At 42.7% G+C, this 20,854-nt stretch overlaps 1 protein-coding gene across 5 annotated transcripts in view; it reads left to right on the top strand.

The window, feature by feature from the left end:
* Positions 1-20,634, top strand: part of setbp1 (SET binding protein 1) — a 402,160-nt gene extending 381,526 nt beyond the window's left edge. For all 5 annotated transcript variants that reach the window (XM_068032653.1, XM_068032667.1, XM_068032660.1 and 2 more), the window contains exons 4-5: positions 4,637-4,798; positions 17,235-20,634. In XM_068032653.1, the coding sequence (XP_067888754.1) occupies positions 4,637-4,798; positions 17,235-17,803 (731 nt within the window). In that variant the 3' untranslated portion in view covers positions 17,804-20,634. The remainder of the gene's footprint in view (positions 1-4,636; positions 4,799-17,234) is intronic.
* Positions 20,635-20,854: the final 220 nt, after the last annotated feature.

Here is a 20,854-nt window from a genome sequence, read left to right on the forward strand (position 1 = left end):
TGTACTCAAATCCTCTTGTAATAAAGGCCAACATACCATTTGCCTTCTTAATTGCTTGCTGTACCTGCATGTTAGCTTTCAGTGACTCCTGAACAAGGACACCCAAGTCCCTTTGAAATTCAACACTTCCCAGCCTCTCACCATTTAAGATATACTCTGTTTTTCGAACCAAAGTGCCCACTTGCTTAGCCTCTCCAAATCCCCTTGAACGTCTTTGCATCCTCCTCACAACTCACACTTCCACCTAGTTTTGTGTCATCTGCAAAGTTTGAAATATTACATTTAATCCCCACATCTTAATCATTGATATAGATTGTGAACAGCTGGGGCCCAAGCACTGAACTTTGCGGCCTGCCAATCTGAAAATGGCCCCTTTATTCCTACTGTCTGTTTACTGTCCGTTAATCAGTTCTCAATCCATGCCAGTATATTCTCCCCAATCCTATGTGCTCTAATTTTGTTTACTAACCCGTTGTGTGGGACCTAACAAAAGCTTTCTGAAAATCTAAATATATCCTTACATCCTCAAAAAACTCCAACAGGTTTGTTAAACGTGATTTTCCTTTCATAAATCCATGTTGACTCTGCCCAATCCTACCATTATTTTCTAAGTGTCCTGTTAGCACATCCTTTACTACAGATTCTAGCATTTTCCCTACGACTGATGTTAGGGTAACAGGTCTGTAGTTCTCTGTTTTCTCTCTCCCTCCTTTCTTAAATAGTGAGGTTACATTTGCCATCTTCCAATCTGCAGGAACCATTCCAGAGTCTATAGAATTTTGAAAGATGACCACCAATGCATTTAATACCTGAAGATGATTGTGATTGTTGGAGCCAGGTTATTACTGAGTAAGTGCTGCTTGGTAGCACTGTCCATGACTTTGATGATGATTGAGAGTAAATTGATGGGGCGGTAATTGGCCGGATTGGATTTGTCCTGCTTTTTGTGTATAGGACATACCTGGGCAATTTTCCACATTGCTGGGTATATGTCAGTGTTGTAACTGTACTGGAACAGCTTGGCTAGGGGCATGGCTAGTTCTGGAGAATATGTCTTCAGTACTACAGCCGGGATGTTGTCAGGGCCCATAGCCTTTGATGTATCCAGTGTGTTCAGTCATTTCTTGATATCATGTGGCAGAAGACTGGCATCTGTGATACTGGAGATGCTTCAGCTTTGTCTTTGGCACTGACGTGCTGGCTCTCGTATAACTGAGCATGGGGATGTTTGTGGAGCCTCCTTCTCCGGTTAGTCGTTTAATTGTCCACCACCATTCACAACAGAATGTGGCAGGACTGCAGAACCTTTATCAGATCCGTTGGTTGTGGGATCGCTTAGCTCTGTCAATCACATTCTGATTGCACCTCATTTTTAGCTATGCCTGGTCTGTGCTTGGCATGCTCTCTTGCACTCCTCAGTGAACTAGCATTGATCCCCTGGCCTGATGGTAATATTAGAGTGGGGGATGTGCCAGGTTTTGAAGTTGCAGATTGTGATGGAATACATTCTAGTGCTGCTGATGGCCCACAGCGCCTCATGGATGCGTAGTTTTGAGTTGCTAGATCTGTTCCGAGTCTATCCTATTTAGCACGGTGGTAGTGTCACACAACCTGGTGGAGGGCATTCTCAGAGTGAAGATGAGACTTCATCTCCAGAAGGACTGTGCACTGATCACTCCTACCAATACTGTCATGGACAGATGCATCTGCGACAGGTAGATTGGTGATGACGAGGTCAAGAAGGTTTTTCCCTTTTGTTGGCTCCCTCATCACCTGCCACAGGCCCAGTCGGCAAATAGGTCCTTCAGGACTCAGCCAACCCAATCAGTAGTGGTGCTATCAAGCCACTCTTCGTGTTGGACATTGAAGTCCCCTATCCAGAGTACATTCTGTTCCCCTTGCTACCCTCAGTGCTTCTTTCAACATGGAGGAATGCTGATTCATCAGTTGAGGGAGGGCAGTAGGTGGTAATAAGCAGGAGGTTTCCTTGCCCATGTTTGGTCTGATGACATGAGACTTCATGGGGTCTGGAGTCAATGTTCAGGACTCCCAGGTCTACTTTCTCCTGACTGTTTACCACTGTGCTGCCACCTCTGAAAGTTCTGTCCTGCCCGTCAGACAGGTCATACCCAAAAATGGTGATAGAAGAGTCTGAGACAATGGCTGTAAAGTACAATTTGGTGAGTAAGACTATGTTAGGCTGTTGCTTGATTTATCTGTGGGACAGCTGTCCTAATTTTGGCACAAGTCCCAGATGTTAGTGAGGGGGAATTTACAGGGTAGACTGGCCAGGGTGTGCCTTTGTAGTTTCCGGTGCCTAGGTTCATCTGGTTTGATTCTTCTTCAACATTTCTGTAGCAGTTTGATGCAACTGAGTGGTTTGCTAGGCCATTTCAGAGGGCAGTTAAGAGTCAGCCATATTGCTGTGGGTCGAGAGTCACATGTAGGCCAGACTGGGTAAGGACGGCAGATTTCCTTCCCTGAGGGACATGAGTGAACCAGATGGGTTTTTACGACAATCCGATAGTTTCATGGTCACCATTACTGAGACTAACTATTAATTAATTCCAGATTTATTAATTAATTGAATTTAAATTTCCTCCAGCTGTCATGGTGTGATTTGAACTTATGTCTCCAGAGCATTAGCCCAGGCCTCTGGATTACTTGTCCAGTAACGTTACCACTAGGCTGCCATTCCCCTATTAGTAGTATCAGTATTACCATCCCAGCTGAATAATGGATCAAAAGCCATTGTGGAAGATTCCTAGTCAGTAGGACTCCGTTCTACACTAGGTATTAAACTTAATAACAATACCAAAGACGTTCATGAGTTCAGACCAAGGGATCTGGTTTGCCGCAAGGATCAGTGCTGGGGCCTCAGCTATTTACAATCTATATTAATGACATAGATGAAAAGACAGAGAGTAATGTATCTAAGTTTACTGATGATACAAAGGTAGGTGGAAAGGACAGCTTTGGGGAGGTCACAGAGAGGCTGCAAAGTGATATAGACAGGTTAAGTGAGTGGGCAGTAAGATGGCAGATGGAGTATAATGTAGGGAAGTGTGAAGTTTGGTCGTAAGAATAGAAAAGCAGAATTTTTTAAAAAGGTGTGAAACTTGTAAGTTGATGTTCAAAGAGACTTGGGTGTGCTTGTACATGGAATGCAGAAAGTTAACATGCAGGTACAGCAAGCAATTAGGAAGGCAAATGGCATGTTGGCCTTTATTGTAAGGGGACTGGAATACAGGAATAAAGAAGTCTTGCTATAATTGTTCAGGCTTTTGGTGAGACCACATCTGGAGCAGTTTTGGCCTCCACATTTAAGAAAGGATATACTTGCATTGGAGGCAGTACAGCAAAGGTTCACTAAATTGGTTCCTGAGATCAGGGGGTTGTCCTATGATGAGAAGCTGAGTCAATTGGGCCTATATTCTCTAAAGTTTAGAAGACTGAGAGGTGATCTCATTGAACATAGGAGTAGGAGTAGGCCGCTCAGCCCATCGAGCCTGCCCCACCATTCATTACGATGATGGCTGATCATCCACTTCAATGCCTTTTTCCCACACTATCTCCATATCCCTTTATGTTATTGGTATTTAGAAATCTGTCTATCTCTACTTTAAACAAATTCAATGACTGAGCTTCCACAGCCCTCTGGGGTAGAGAATTCCAAAGATTCACAACCCTCTGAGTAAAGAAATTTCTCCTCATCTCTGTCCTAAATGGCTTCCCCCTTATTTTGAATTTGTGTCCCCTGGTTCTAGACTCCCCAACCAGGGGAAACATCTTACCTGCATCTACCCTGTCTATCTCTTTAAGTATTTTGTAGGTTTCAATGAGATCACCTCATTCTTTGAAACTCTAGAGAATACAAGCCCAGTTTCCCCAATCTCTCTTCATAGGATAGTCCTGCCATCCCGGGAACAAGTCTGGTGAACCTTCATTGCACTCCCTCTATGGCAATAATATCCTTCCTAAGTTAAGGGGACTAAAACTGCACACAGTACTCCAGGTGCGGTCTAACCAAGGTTCTATACAATTGAAGCAAGACTTCACTACTCCTGTACTCAAATCCTCTTGCGATAAAGGCTAACGTACCATTAGGCTTCCAAATTGATTGCTGCACCTGCATGTTAGCTTTCAGTGACCTATTGACAAGGACACCTAGGCCCCTTTGTACATCTACACTTTCAAATCTCTTACCATTTAAGAAATACTTCACATCTGCACAATATACAAGATCTGAAGGGGCTGGATAGGGTAGACACTGAGAGATTGTTTCTGCTGGTCAGGGAATCTAAATCATGGGGGCACAGTCTCTGGATAAGGGGCCAATCATTTAGGACTGAGATGAGCAGAAATTACTTCACTCAAAGTGTTGTGAATCTTTGGAATTCTCCATCGTTGATTACATTTAAGGCTGCGCTAGACAGATTTTTGGTCTCTCAGGGAATCAAGGGATATGATGAGCAGGCGGGAAAGTGAAGTTGAAGCCTAAGATCAGTTATGATCGTATTGAATGGCGGAGCAGGCTTGATGGGCCATATGGTCTACTCCTGCTGCTATTTCTTGGGTTCTTGTGCTCGTGATTACTTTGCTGTCATTTATCATTTGTTTCTTTTCCTACTGTTAGGTTTAATAAGCTCACACTCCAAGCTGGACCAAATGACGTTGCACAAAAATGATAGTGGCCTTTCCATTGTAACCAGAAAGAAAGCTGTTTCTACTGAAAGTATTACAGTCTCAACTCTGGCATCATCTCCCCTACCTTCACCATCTCCATCATGTGAATCAGGTTAGTTGACAATATTAACAACAATTGCACAGATCTGCAGAGATGCTCAGAAGCTGGTCTCCAGGGCTCAATAATAGTTATTTGGATTCTCATATTGCATTCCTGCACATGAAGTACTTACAAAGTAAACTATAGGCAGAATTTTGTTCTGCCTTTGGAGGCAGGCATGGAGGCAAAGGGGCCAACAAAATAGCAGGGGGCACCATTCCTGACATTGCCCGGTCCCCCTTTCATTTTGTCTGGGACGGGGAAGGTCGAGGACAGTCTCCTGCCCCAGACCAATTAATGGCCACTTAAGGACCTCCTCTCACCTCTACCTCAATATTTTGGAAGACTGAGGAGCCTGTTGCCATGAGCAGACGCTGCCAGGAAAAGCCTGGCGGCCTTCTCGCGGGGTCAGGTGTTCCCTCCTCTGGGGGAAACCTGCGGGAAGGCACCCTCCCCAACCCTCACCACCTCCCCCACCCCACTCCGTCGCTGGGGCCTGCCTGAATGGCTCAGGCAATCCCAACTGCACTCACCTTTCCCAGGGTCTCCAGACATCTTCGCTTTGCGGGGTCTCCTGCTGTACCAGCAGTCACCACTGCTCCCAGTGGCGGTGCCGGTACTACAGAGTTGCTGGCTTTGCGATTGGCCAGCAGCTCTGGTGGCAGGTGCTCATCCCGTAGAGGGAAGGTGGCCCCAATGGCAGGCAGTTAATTGCCAAGCTTTATTCATTCCAATCTTTGATTTCTCGTGCAATAATAGAGTTGTAATTTGCATAGGAAATCTGAACCTGGCTTCAAAACACAAAACAAAATTTAAAGCTGAACCATGTGGCCAGTACGTATCCATTTCCATAATATTTTAGCGGTTAGGTCCCATTGCTTTGCGTTTTTTCCTCCTAATTTTGTTCTTTTTCCTCCCCTCCAGAATGTACTGAAGGGAGTGACTATTCCTTGTGAGAGCCTCACAGGTTACTGGACAGTGATAATGAGCAGGAACCCTGGCTCAATTCCCCTCCAAGCTACTGAAACTCAATGTGCAGCTGATGTTTGCACATTCATTACAATTGTAACTAACTGGCTCATTAGTTCTTAAATCAGGCACTTAATACTGCACTCCACTGGTGGCATAGTGCTTTCCCATGAAGAAATTATGAATTTTGTTAATGTATTATTCGTTGGCGTGTGAGATTTCTTAGGGATATCCCCCAACTATGCTATGGTTCAGGGGTTTTTTTCCCCCAGTGATTAATAAAGTCATATTGACCAAAAAGATGTCAAGTTCAATCTATAGTCCGTAGACTCCCACCACTCTCCAACAGCTGCTGAGGTCCCATGTGTTCCATGGAGTTATTAATCATTTCAGTCAATATTTATGTCGATAATTTTCAGTCCAGTATCTAGCCAATACTAGCTCCTTGTTGAATGACTTATTCAATTCAATTGATTCTGATGGGAGTCTGATCCACATAGTCATTGGAGTATTCAGGACCAGAAAAACCATTCCCATCTATCTGGCTGGTCCAAAGCATTCAGTAACCTGAGGGGAGAAAATATGTTTCTCTTTTACTGGTTGGAATTTTACCTGGTCAAATCGGGCGTCCTCCGAGGCAGCCGAAGCCAAAAATGGCAGGCGATGACATCGGGTCGGGTCCCTGACGTCATGACGCCCAATCTCCATTTTACGTAGGTCGGACGGCGGGCGAGATCGAGGCGCCATTTGCTGTCCGCTTTTCAGCAGTTAAGGGCCAATTAAGGTCGTCTACAATCCAGTTGACAGCCATTTTACGTCGGCTGTCACATTTTTCGTCTGGCAGATGAGTTGAAGGGAGAGTCGGGAACCCAGAAAATTTAAAAGAGTGGCAACTTGTGTGTCTGTGAAGGAGTTAGAAGTACTGGATATTTCATTACTCTCTGATAGATTTGTGTACTGTTTTGAAGGTTGGGGCAGTTTTTGCTGGTTCACCAGGGTTCACCTGAGTGAGTAAAACTCCTGGTAGGGCCGCAGCATCACTGATTTATTCTGTGTAGGGAGGGGGTTGTGAGTACCTGTCCTTGCAGCAGGCTGCAAACACCTGTCCTCATTACATTTCTGGGACACTGCAGCCATGGGAATTGTCCAGTCTGGAGAAGGCTTGTCCAGTGAGGAAGACTACGCCACAAGGAGGGACAGGAGGACAACTGGCCAGGTAAATCAGCAACTTGATGGCCATGTGCAGCCTGGTAATGGGGGAGGGGCGGAAGGTCACAGAGTGCACTGGTAGCAAACACCTGTGAGGAGACGAGCCTACCCAGCAGGCAAGGTCTACCACCCGCGTTTGAGCTTTCTGTAGATGTCAGAACGCCAGTGCCAAAGAAGACTGCGCCTATCCCAAGAGACTGTCACATCTCTGTGTGAGATCCTGGCAGTGGAGGTCGCTTCCAACTGCGTGGGTAGCCATCCAGTGCCAGTCACACTAAAGCTAATAGTCACTCTGAACCTCTAAGCATCAGGCTCCTTCCAGGCTTCATCAGGAGACATGTGCGGAGTCTCAGCACATCATTACATTAAGGTGGTTACCATATTCAGGCATGCCAACCAGTTCATCAAGTTCTAGACAGACTCCACCAGTCAGGCGGAGAGAGCTCCATCTCATGCAGGACAATAAGATCGCCTAAAGCATCATCAAGAACAAAGAACAAAGAAAATTACAGCACAGGAACAGGCCCTTCGGCCCTCCAAGCCTGCGCCGATCCAGATCCTCTACCTAAACATGTCGCCTATTTTCTAAGGGTCTGTATCTCTTTGCTTCCTGCCCATTCATGTATCTGTCTAGATACATCTTAAAAGACGCTATCGTGTTCGCATCTACCACCTCCGCTGGCAACGCGTTCCAGGCACCCACCACCCTCTGCGTAAAGAACTTTCCACGCATATCCCTAAACTTTTCCCCTCTCACTTTGAACTCGTGACCCCCAGTATTTGAATCCCCCACTCTGGGAAAAAGCTTCTTGCTATCCACCCTGTCTATACCTCTCATGATTTTGTACACCTCAATCAGGTCCCCCCTCAACCTCCGCCTTTCTAATAAAAATAATCCTAATCTACTCAACCTCTCTTCATAGCTAGCACCCTCCATACCAGGCAACATCCTGGTGAACCTCCTCTGCACCCTCTCCAAAGCATCCACATCCTTTTGGTAATGTGGCGACCAGAACTGCACGCAGTATTCCAAATGTGGCCGAACCAAAGTCCTATACAACTGTAACATGACCTGCCAACTCTTGTACTCAATACCCCGTCCGATGAAGGAAAGCATGCCGTATGCCTTCTTGACCACTCTATTGACCTGCGTTGCCACCTTCAGGGAACAATGGACCCGAACACCCAAATCTCTCTGTACATCAATTTTCCCCAGGACTTTTCCATTTACTGTATAGTTCACTCTTGAATTGGATCTTCCAAAATGCATCACCTCGCATTTACCCTGATTGAACTCCATCTGCCATTTCTCTGCCCAACTCTCCAATCTATCTATATTCTGCTGTATTCTCTGACAGTCCCCTTCACTATCTGCTACTCCACCAATCTTAGTGTCGTCTGCAAACTTGCTAATCAGACCACCTATACTTTCCTCCAAATCATTTATGTATATCACAAACAACAGTGGTCCCAGCACGGATCCCTGTGGAACACCACTGGTCAGACGTCTCCATTTTGAGAAACTCCCTTCCACTGCTACTCTCTGTCTCCTGTTGCCCAGCCAGTTCTTTATCCATCTAGCTAGTACACCCTGGATCCCATGCGACTTCACTTTCTCCATCAGCCTACCATGGGGAACCTTATCAAAGGCCTTACTGAAGTCCATGTATATGACATCTACAGCCCTTCCCTCATCAATCAGCTTTGTCACTTCCTCAAAGAATTCTATTAAGTTGGTAAGACATCATTGCCTTGAGACAGATAAAAATGCCGAGTGAGAACTTTAATAAGTTTTGCGTGAAGTCTACCAGCAAATAAATAATTCTAAATCGCACCAATGAACCCTAAGTGCCGTTACTGTGATTTCTTGAAACGTTTGCGAGTGCTCACGCGTGTCGTCAACTCCTCACCGCCAGTCACGGCACAAGCTGGTGGCTGCACAGGATGCCCCGTAGCTTGGGATGATCTTGGTGGGCGTCTGCCTGCCTGAGGCCGTGAGGTCACCCTGAGCAATCTCAAGACCACCCTCTGACACCCTGGGATTCTGAGGTGCTAACGTCACTGGCAGAGGGGACAAGGAGCCACTGTACGCATCAGGAGCACCCTGAGAGGAGCCCCCAGATGCATTCTACTGTTGCTCCTGTGCTCTTATGAGGCTCAAATGGGCCTCCCTGCTGACCTCAGAGGGATGAGCAGCTGTTGGATGTCGCAGAAGCCTCATCGATAGCTCTCTGAGGCACTGCTGCAGAGAGCTCACTGTCTCTGTGAGGGTTTGCAGGGCCTGCTGGATCGGGCCCTCCACTACTGCTGCCAATCTGTTAATGGAGGAAGCCAGTTGCGCAGATGACAGGGACTGTATGGTAGTCATTTCCTGGAGGGAAATCTCCAAAGTCCGAGCCAGAGAACGCATTGTCTCTGGTAGCTCCGCCAGATTTCCTCGCACCTCACGCTGCAACTGCAACATCTCCTACCGAATGGATGTCGGCCGAGGCTCATCATTAGCATGGGGCTCAGCACTGGCCTGTCCTCCCCGAGTCCTTCAAGTGTCAGAGGCTTCAACCAATACTGCCTCTGCCACCTTGCCTCAGCCACCTGGAGGAGGACATGCAGGGAGTCTTCGATGAACCTTGGGGCCACTTACCTTCCGGGAGTGGATAGGAGAGGAGCGGGCCTGAGGGGAGAACGCTGAGAGAGGAGCAGATAAATAGAGCCCGAGGATCGCGGCCTAGACACTTACCTTCCGGGACCGGAGTCCAGGCGCGCCGGAGTTTTGAAAAAAAGGAAGAATGTCAACAGTAACGTCACAGGAAAGCTGCAAGGTGATTGGTTGGGTAACTAACAGCTGTTAGTGCCTGTAAATAGCTTTAAAAAAATAAGGGGAAAGTTCTTTTTTTTTAAAAAAAACCTCAGCCTACCTTATAAGTGATAAGGTTAGTACTACTAAAGTGTGTTTTTTTTTAAATTAGTGTAATTTATTAAGGACTTTAGATTGTAGTGGGTAGTGTTTGGAGTAGAATAAGGCCCCTAGCGTAATTAGTATTTTTTAATTAAAGGGAGTAACTAGGTAATCTAAAGGTAAGTCATGGCAGGAGAGCTCGCACCCGTGATATGCTCCTCCTGCACTATGTGGGAAATCAGGGACGCTTCCAGTGTCCCTGATGACCATGTGTGCAGGAAGTGTGTCCATCTGCAGCTACTGGCTACCCACATTACAGAACTGGAGTTGCAGGTGGATTCACTGTGGAGCATCCGCGATGCTGAGATCGTTGTGGATAGTACGTTTCGCGAGGTGGTCACACCGCAGGCAAATGTAGCAAAGGCAGAAAGGGAATGTGTGACCAGCAGGTAGAGTAGAGGAAGGCAGGTAGTGCAGGAATCTCTTGTGGCCATCCCCCTCTTTAACAGATATACCGCTTTGGATATTTTTTTAATTTATTTTTTATTCAGAGATACAGCACTGAAACAGGCCCTTCGGCCCACCGAGTCTGTGCCGAACAACAACCACCCTTTTATACTAATCCTACATTAACCCCATATTCCCTGCCACATCCCCACCATTCTCCTACCACCTACCTACACTAGGGGCAATTTACAATGGCCAATTTATCTATCAACCTGCAAGTCTTTGGCTGTGGGAGAAATAGGGGATTCAATCTTAAGTGGAACAGACCGGCGTTCCTGCGGCTGCAAAAGAGACTCCAGGATGCTATGTTGCCTCCCTGGTGCAAGGGTCAAGGATGTCTCTGAGCGTCTGCAGGGCATTCTTAAGGAGGAGGGCGAGCAGTCAGTTGTCATGGTACATGTTGGTTACAATGACATAGGTAAAAATAGGGATGAGGTCCTACAAGCTGAAGATAGGGAGTTAGGATGAAAGTTAAAAAGTAAGACCTCAAAGGTAGTAATCTCAGCGATAATACCAGTGCCTCGTGCTAGCGAGAGCAGAAATAGCAGGATATATCAGATGAATACGTGGCTGGAGAAATGGTGTAGGAGGGAGGGATTCAGATTTCTGGGACATTGGGACAGTTCTGGGGAAGGTGGAACCAGTACAAGCTGAACAGGCTGCATCTGGGCAGGACTGGGACCGATTTCCTCGGGAGGTTGTTTGCTAGTGCTGTCAGGGAGAGTTTAAACTAGAATGGCAGGAGGATGGGAATCTGAGCAGGGAGACAGAGGAGAGGGAAACAAGGAAAGAAATTAAAGACAGAAAGCTAAGAAACAAAAGTGGAAGGCAGAGAAAACAAGGATGAGAAACAAATGGGGCCGTAGTGCAAAATAAAGCTAAGATGACTAACAATGTTAAAAAGACAAGTCTAAAGGCATTTTGTCTTAATGCACGGAGCATTCGCAATAAGGTGGATGAATTATCAGCACCAATAGATATAAACAGTAATGATTTAGTAGCGATTATGGAGACATGGCTGCAAGGTGACCAAGGATGGGAACTGAGCATCCAGGAGTATTCAGTATTTAGGAAGGACAGGCAAAAAGGGAAAGGAGGAGGGGTAGCATTGTTAGTAAAGGAGGAAATCAGTGCAATCGTGAGAAAGGATAGTGGCTCCGAAAATCATGATGTGGAATCTGTATGGGTTGAGCTAAGAAACACCAAGGGGCAGAAAATGTTGGTGGGGGTTGTCTTTGGCCCCCGAACAGTCGTGGAGAACTAAGGGATGGCATTAAACAGGATATTAGAGACGCATGTAATAAGGGTACAACTGTAATCGTGGGTGATTTGGTCAAACCAAATTAGCAATAATCCTGAAAGGAGGATTTCCTGGAGTGTGTACGTGATGGTTTTTTAGACCAATACGTTGAGGAACCAACTGGAGAACAGGCTATCCTAGACTGGGTATTGTGCAATGAGAAAGGATTAATTAACAACCTTGTTGAGCGGGGTCCTTTGGGGAGGAGCGACCCTAATATGATAGAATTCTTCATTAAGATGGGAAGTGAAGTAGTTGAATCCGAAAATCGGGTTCTGAATCTAAATAAAGGAAACTATGAAGGTATGAGGCGCGAGTTGGCCATGGTAGATTGGGGAACTTTACTAAAACGGTTGACCGTGGATAGGCAATGGATAATATTTAAAGAACGTGTGCATGAATTACAACAATTATTCATTCCTGTCTGGCGCATAAATACAACTGGAAAGGTGGCTCAACCGTGCCTTACAAAAGAAATTAGGGATAGTATTAGATCCAAAGAGGAGGCATATAAAATTACCAGAAAAAACAGCAAGTCTGAGGATTGGGAGCAGTTTAGAATTCAGCAAGGGAGGACAAAGTGGTTGATTAAGCAGGAAAAATAGTATGAGGGTAAACTTGTAGGGAACCTAAAAACTGACTGTAAAAGCTTCTATAAATATTTGAAGAGTAAAAGATTAGCGAAGGTCCCTTCCAGTCAGAAACGGGGGAAATTATAATGCGGAACAAAGAAATGGCAGAACAATTAAACACATACTTTGGTTCTGTCTTCACAAAGGCGGACACAAATAACCTCCCAGAAATGTTAGGGAACCAAGGGTCTAATGAGAGGGAGGAACTGAAGGAAATCAGTATTAGTAAAAAAATAGTGCTAGGGAAATTAATGGGGTTAAAGGCTGACAAATCCCCAGAGTCTGATAATCTACATCCCAGAGTACTAAAGGAAGTGGCGCTGGAAATAGGGGATGCATTGGTGGTCATTTTCCAAACTTCTATAGACTCTGGAGCAGTTCCTACAGATTGGAGGATGGCAAATGTAATCCCACTATTTAAAAAAGGAGGGAGAGAAAAAACAGGGAACTACAGACCAGTTCACCTTAGATCAGTAGTAGGGAAAATGCTGGAGTCTATTATAAAGGACACCTGGAAAGCATAAATGGGATTGGGCAAAGTCAGCACGGGTTTACGAATGGGAAACCATGCCTAACAAATCTACTTGATTTTTTTGAGGATGTAACTAGTAGAATAGATAAGGGAGAACCAGTGGATGTGGTGTATTTGGATTTTCAGAAAGCTTTTGATAAGGTCCCATATAAGAGGTTCGTGTGCAAAATTAAAGCACATGAGATTGGGGGTAATATACTAGCATGGATTGAGAATTGGTTGACAGAGAGGAAACAGAGAGTAGGAATAAACTGGTCTTTTTCCGAGTGGCAGGCCGTGACTAGTGGGATATCGCAGGGATCAGTATTTGGGCCCCAGCTATTCACAATATATATTAATGACTTGGGTGAGGGAACTAAAAGTAACATTTCTAAGTTTGCAGACGACACAAAGCTGGGGAGGGAAGTGAGCTGTGAGGAGGATGCAAAGGGGCTTCAATGTGATTTGGACAAGTTGGATGAGTGGACAAATGCATGGCAGATGCAGTATAACGTGGATAAATGTGAGGTTATCCACTTTGGTTGTAAAAACAGAAAGGTAGATTATTATCTGAATGGTGATAGATTGGGAAAGGGGGAGGTGCAACGAGACCTGGGTGTCCTTGTACACCGGTCACTGAAATCAAGCATTCAGGTGCAGCAAGCAATTAGGAAGGCGAATGGTATGTTGGCTTTCATTGCAAAAGGATTTGAGTACAGGTGTAAGGATGTCTTACAGCAGTTATACAGAGCCTTGGTGAGACCACATCTGGAGTATTGTGTGCAGTTTTGGTCTCCTTATCTAAGGAAGGATGTTCTTACCATGGAGAGAGTGCAAAGAAGATTTAGTAGGCTGATTCCTGGGATGGCAGGATTGACATATGAGGAGAGATTGGGTCGACTAGGCCGATATTCACTAGAGTTTAGAAGAATAAGAGGGGATCTCATCGAAACCTATAAAATTCTATCAGGACTAGACAGGCTAGATGCAGGGAGGATGTTCCCGATGGCTGGGGAGTCCAGAACCAGGGGGTCACAGTCTCAGGATACGGGGTATGCCATTTAGAACCGAGATGAGGAGAAATTTCTTCACTCGTAGGGTGGTGAACTTGTGAAATTCTCTACCGCAGAAGGCACTGGAGGCCGAATCATTAAATATATTCAAGAAGGAGATAGATATATTTCTTAATGCCAAAGAGATCAAGGGATATGTGGAAAAAGCAGGTCCAGGGTACTGAATTAGATGATCAGCCATGATCATTTTTGAATGGCGGAGCAGGGCCAAATGGCCTACTCCTCTTATTTTCTATGTTTCATGCAGTTGGCTCTCTGTAGCATTACCGCAAGTGGGTTCTGGTCCTCCAGCGTTCAGGTGGCTTTATGGACAATGACGGTGGGTCGCCCCTTTATGTTACAGGATGCTCCCCTCTAAGTGACAGGACAGCTCCTGTTCCCTACAGCCTGGTATCCGTCAGCTATTGTAATCTTGCTCCTCCACCACTCTTTGAGAAGTATGCAGCCTTCTCCAAGCCACTAGAGGTACTGACAGCCCTTTTAAATGGCTGTCAGCACCTTCTTCCGGCTTTTGCCCCGCCCCTGCCAACATTGACCTTCCTGCCTGTGCACGCCTTTTCTATTCAAAAATCCGCCAGCGAGATGCTAATTGGTCACTTCGCGCTCAATCGTTTCGGCAGCTGAGTGCAGAGCAGAAGCGACTTTGGCACCCGTTTCCACCTCTGAGAACGCGGACCTGTCAGGGCAGGTAAAATTTCGGCCACAGTCTCAGTTGCACTGACATCATTGAGTTTGGTATAATGAATGGGAAAATCCATTTTTATTAAACATTTCTGCCATACATTGAAAATTGAAGAAAAAGGGCGCTTGCATTTATATAGCACCTTTCATGACCTCAGAACATGCCAAAGTACTTCTAAGCCAATGACGTTCTTTTGAAATGTAGTCACTGTTGCAACATGGTGAAACACAGCAGTCAATTTATGCACAGCAAGGTCCCCACAAGAAGAAATTCAATGAATGACCAGCTAATCTGTTTCAGTGGCTGTTGGATATGGGATAAATATTGACCAAGACAATAGAGAACTCCCCTGCTCTTCATTGGATTGTCCTATGAGATAATTTGCATCCACATGAGAGGGCAAGTGAGGCCTCAGTTTAATGTTTCATCTGATAGTTAGAAACAGAGAGCAGTTCAGCATTCCCTCGTGTCAGCCTAGTTTACAGCATGACAACTCAACATGTTTGATTTGAAATGTGGATGTAGAAATTTATAATGGAAAAGTTGAGAAACAGTGATCACAGACAAAAAATTCCTAATATCAATATCAAATTAAACATTGCGTAAAAAAGACAGAACATATGGCATATATGAAATAGGAACTCAGTACACATCACTGTCCAATTATCTCCTGATCTTTAATTGCACTTCCTCTAAAGACTGCACTTGATCAACTCCCCATGTGCAATGCCTTGGGAGATCAACTCGTACTTTTAAAAAGCTCAGTGTGTCTCTAATCATCTGCTGGAATATTTAATTATGGAGGAAACTGCATGATGGCAGTTTGAAATGTGAACATCTTGTTATTTCCAAGTTTGAAACATGTTGGCGTGTCAGCTCATCTCTTCCCTTTTTCCTTTTCCAAATTTCCCATTTTGCCCCCATCTCCCCAAGTCAGGATAACAAGAGTGTACTTTAGCCTCCAGAAACAGACAGTGTTCAATTTTCTTGGAGTCATTGAGACCTGTTCGTGTTTGTTTACCACAGCACCATGAAAGGCACTTTTGTATCAATTAGAGCAATCCAATCCAAACTGCTTCTCTACAACCCATGTGTTGAAGTAACAAACAGAAAACTTAAGAAGTTGTCTTAACGAGAAAATGGAAGGTTTCTATGAATTTCCTTTGAAAGTCTTTGTTTTAAAAAAAAAACTTTTTTTGTGGGAGGAAAGAGATCTACAAATGAACCCAGCTGTTCAGTGAAACTTGGAATAAGTTGGTGGGAATCTCTGAAGGCGTACCCAGGCTTGAATAATAATAGTAATTAAGCAGGACTGAAACATGACCTGCTTTGCACTAAAATGACTGCATTCCTATATTTTCAAATGATGCATGTATGAAAGCCGTTCTTACTACATTTAGAAAATATTGTTTAATCATCAGTGTAAAAATATCTTGCTAAACCAATTCTTTGAGATTTTTAAAGATCTTTACACTGAAGTTAAAGAACAGAATTCCTTGATCTATGTCTTCAAAATGAAATAGATTTCCAGATAAAGTAGTGGAGGTGAAGACCCTGAAATCATTTAAGAAACAATTAGATCCCGGCATGGGGGTACTATAGGGTTTTCCTGGATGGATGAATTAGGATAGGTGAAGTGGCTTTACTCATCCATAATAATCTTGTGACCTTGTCATCTTTCCTCTGAGCTCATTCTCTTTACATGGACACTGCGAGCTACATTTGGCCTGTATAATGCACATTAGTGAACTACAGTTGAGAATCTTTTCTAAAGGCATCATTATATTACAAATATAATTCTTCAGGTTATCACTTCCCACATCACTCTCTGCCAAGACCAACATTCACTGGCTTGCAAATGCTGGTTATATTTTAATATTGGAAGAGAGATGATGGGACAATCTCTTAATATTAAAATAGTAAATAATTAATTTTTTTAAAATTCCCATGTTTTGCAAGATATGTGGCAGTGCGTTTGAAGCCATAAAGTTGTCATAGTACCTGTTAATTGTGGTTTCTTGCAAAGTGCACTTCATGTGAATTCAAACTTTAATTACACAATACATTTGTATCAATACACAGGTGAACCTGATTTGGAACAACACAAACTGTGCACTGTAATTGGTCTTTTAAGTGATCATAACTTTTGATCTGTCAAGAAACCAAACCCATCTTAAACACAGTTGTCTCAAGCACTTATTTGATATTTTAATCTGGGATTAGGTAGTGTAGATGTTCATTAAAAATCTGTTTCTGAACACCTTAATATTTGATGCATGTATTATAGACCCACATAGAGATAACTACTGCTTCAACCCTTTGCCCTTCTCTAAGCTGTTTTTCATTAAGACCAGGTTTTTTTATGTCCTTACTCTTGAGAATACATTAAAAACAGTTTGTGGCAACATTAGTTCGGTGATCAAAGAAAAAGATTTTGCATTAGGTAGTAGAGGCTGGATTCTATTTCCTGAGCAAGTTGTCTAGTTGAGTTTCACCATTGGTCCAAAACGTACTTCAAATATTAAGCTGTCTGTAACTTCAAAAGCATCTTTAAACTATTTTAACATCGGTCTGGCATTGGACAGTGTATAATTTCATGCTGTGAATCTAATTAAGTGATCATGTACATCTGGTGATTAAAATGATTCCTTTTGTTTCTCTCAATTCAGTTCAAAGTCCCAGTTCTTCACCAAGGAGAAAACTGAAGAGGAGAGAAATTGAAGCTATTCAATGTGAAGTCAGGAAGATGTGCAATTATGACAAAATACTGGCAACAAAAAAGAACTTGGACCATGTCAACAAGATCCTGAAAGCCAAAAGGCTGCAAAGGCAGTCAAAGACTGGCAACAACATAGTGAAAAAGAGGAGAGGCCGGCCAAGAAAGCACCCTGTGCCGCTAGATGATGATTTCACAGACCAGATGCCAGTACTGGAGAAGTGTGTGGATCTTCCCAGTAAACGAGGCCTGAGGTACAGTTTAGCCCCCGAGACACTGGCCTCAGCCAGTCAGGACACAATCATGGATACAATTGAAGCTGTAATATGCATGGTACAGCAACAGGAGCCTAAGTCAGATAAAGGCACCAAGAGAAAGCAGAAAGAGGAAGTTGGGCAGAAAGTGAAGAGACATAGGAAGTCCAAAGAAACTGAAAACGAGGCAATCACCACAAATTCTAAAAGGTACAACAGTTTGAACATCTCTGCCACCAGCTACCAATCTACAGCCTCCAATCACTGATAACTTCCTGCACTTTAATGTTATTTGGTGAATGAGAAGGGAATGACTGAGACTCGGATGTTGGATAATTTTAAAATAATAACCATTTTCTCACGCAATCCACTATATGAAAGGGATGGCCTCGTTCCAGCATTCACTGCATTCTTTACAAATACCAGACTCTCCTGTCAATGTTTGGTATTGTAATATGTCAATTCAGTTTCACAATTTTGTACAAACATTCCTTCTCCCTGTTAACCGCGCTCTATCCACGGACCCATTATTTGCGAGTGGGCAACATGTAATGGCATATAAAAGGGTAAGTTAGTACAAGTACTTTTGGCAGCCTGTTAGAAGAATGTATTAATGAAATGTTCCTTGGAAGGGCAGGCAGCAATAACATTTTGCTTGCAACAGCGTTTCTTATATACTGGATTTATAATCAATATATGCTAGTCGATTAAAGGAGAAACAAACAATTTTAAAATATTCTTGCCGTCATTTAGGCAATACTGTACTCACAGAGCCTTAAATGCAAAAGTGTTATCCACATAAAGCACTTTCTGCTTCAGTTCAACCTGTGCTGTTGGTAACTCAGCAGAAATAGAAAAACAAAGTCATTAAAGGGCATTTTCAATCGATAAATGTCCCAGGTTTATTTTATGTAGTGAAAATAAATTTTCCCGCCTTGATAGACAACCCTGTCAGAATGTGACATTAATCAGAAATAATGGATCTGAAAGACGTGCAAAGCGCAGAATAGATTCAGCCTGAACTTCTCAAGGGATCAGCTGGATTTCTTATTTACACCTACACTTTTATCACTGAGCATTTCCTTTGAGAAGCAATATAGTACAAAACAGTAAAAAGAAATTCAAATTACTCTTTTAATGATGGGAATTGCATTTCAATTTAAAAAAAATTATAATTGATCTTCAACTCTCACACTTGTCACTAAAATTTGAGCAATTAAGTTCACAAGTGACTTTCTGTAAAGGTAGGAATTGATGTTGTAATCTAGATCATTTAAAAATATAACATTGTGTGCCCTCCTGTATGGCCTTACAGTTTTCCAAAGTAAATAGATGTTAAAGATTTAAAAATATATATTTTCCACAATTATATAAATTTCACAACATGCTTATTCATGCAATATTTCAATGACAGTTCTCCAAAATTACAAAATTTACTCCTAAGAAATGTCCTAAATTTGTTCACATTACTTTAGAATTAATCCTCATCCATGAACGCACACAAACAAAATGTGAACATCAGAAATATTCATTTTGAAAAGATGCAGAACTTTGTACATTAGAATTGGTAACTAACAGAACTGTCACCATTTGGGATGACCTGATAATAGAAATTACCTTAATTATCTAATCATCCTTGATAATTGGTAAACCCCATCCATCAATCGTCATTTCAGAACTGAGTCAATCGGGGAAATTAGAAAACGTTCTGCTGTAAAGGAATGTCTCTTTTAACTGTGTCCCAGTTAACAGTGTCAATCGTAACTTACTATTTCCCAAACTATTGTATGCAAATAATCAAATACTTAATATCAAAGACATGGCTGTTTTAATGTATCCCCAGATTTGTGAGTGTCTTGTATCCTGGTAATTGTGCTTTTTCGTTCCTTCTGGAGAATCAATGAAAACTATTACCTTAAACTTTTGAATTTCTGTATTTAATTTCCCCTTATGCAAAAAGAAATTAAGTGTTCTTATGAAGATAATCCAAAACATATTTTCAATTATTTTTCAAAATGAGTAATTGTGACTGCAGTTATATTTAGGCAAAATGTTTATATCATGGCAGCCTTAATTCAGTCAAAAACAGTAGCCTGTTGTATATAATGTAATTACACATCTTTGACCTGCATGGGTTCAAACTGTCTGAATCATCGTGTCTGTGTAATTGTCATTTTAACTGTTTTTCAAACAAGTTTAACAATTCATTTTGATGCCAAACACTTGTTTTCATGCAACTGGGGTTTTGGAATGGTGCTAATTGAAGTTGGACAGGGGGAGGGAGGAATTCGTATTACATACAAGTTTTAAATTAACCCTTGCCTTTAAAATTTGGTAGGTCGTGTCACAAAAGCAAAACCATTAAAATGACAATGACAATTGTTTGAAATGGACCACAGCATTAACAATGTAATCAGCATGGAGGTACAGTAAATTTTGGGTCTGATAAAGCACGGTGTAGTGCTGATGTGAAATAATGTATTGTATCATGTCTAGTGAAAAGCCTGCCAAGGTTGCAACACTAAAACAATACAGAGACATTGAAAGAGCTGCCAAATGTGTCTACACGGGTGTCCTAGTCAAATCCCAGTGTTTTGTTTTCACTCTGCTTTTTTTTAGAAAAAAGAGCAATTTCTTGCCGAAAATTGATAAGACTGCAAATGAAGTTTCAAAAATGTAACTTTAAACATGGGGCACAAGGTCCTTTTACATAGTGCTGGCTTATTTTAGTCTGTATTCATAGTGTTTTTAAACCTTTTTTAGAGTGTATTTGCATGTTATTATACTTGACTGTATGTACACATATTTTAGACAAATATTATATTTGTATTCTAATTAAACATAGAGCAAACTTGTACATTGTTGTTTGAAATGTTTTTTGTAACAGTTTTTATTCATGAAGCATTTTTGTACATTGAATAGATATGAACTGCTGTTGATTGGCGCTTATGTATTTGGCATGCTGATTGTCATGCTTCTACATATGGTTGTTGGTTTTTAAAACTTTTTTTCTGAAAGAAGCTCATTGTTTTGCTGCCGAAATCAGGTTAGCAATAGAGAGCACTTACTGAAAAGTAATCTGTTCATATGTTATTCATTGTGTGAAAATAAAGAAACATAATCAAAACCAACAAACCTGGATTGAGAATGTCATCTTTGTCCACACGGCTTGATCTGCACGAGCACATTATTCACTGTCATCCACAGTATTTTGCTTTCACATTATTGAAGAGTTGGTGCATCTCTTACCTGAAAGGTTCCAGCTCCATTTCCATATGAAATATCAACCAGCTAGTCGTCCTTTGTTATAATACTGTAA

The sequence above is a fragment of the Heterodontus francisci genome, chromosome 1 (assembly GCF_036365525.1).
Source record: "Heterodontus francisci isolate sHetFra1 chromosome 1, sHetFra1.hap1, whole genome shotgun sequence".
NCBI lineage: Eukaryota > Metazoa > Chordata > Chondrichthyes > Heterodontiformes > Heterodontidae > Heterodontus > Heterodontus francisci.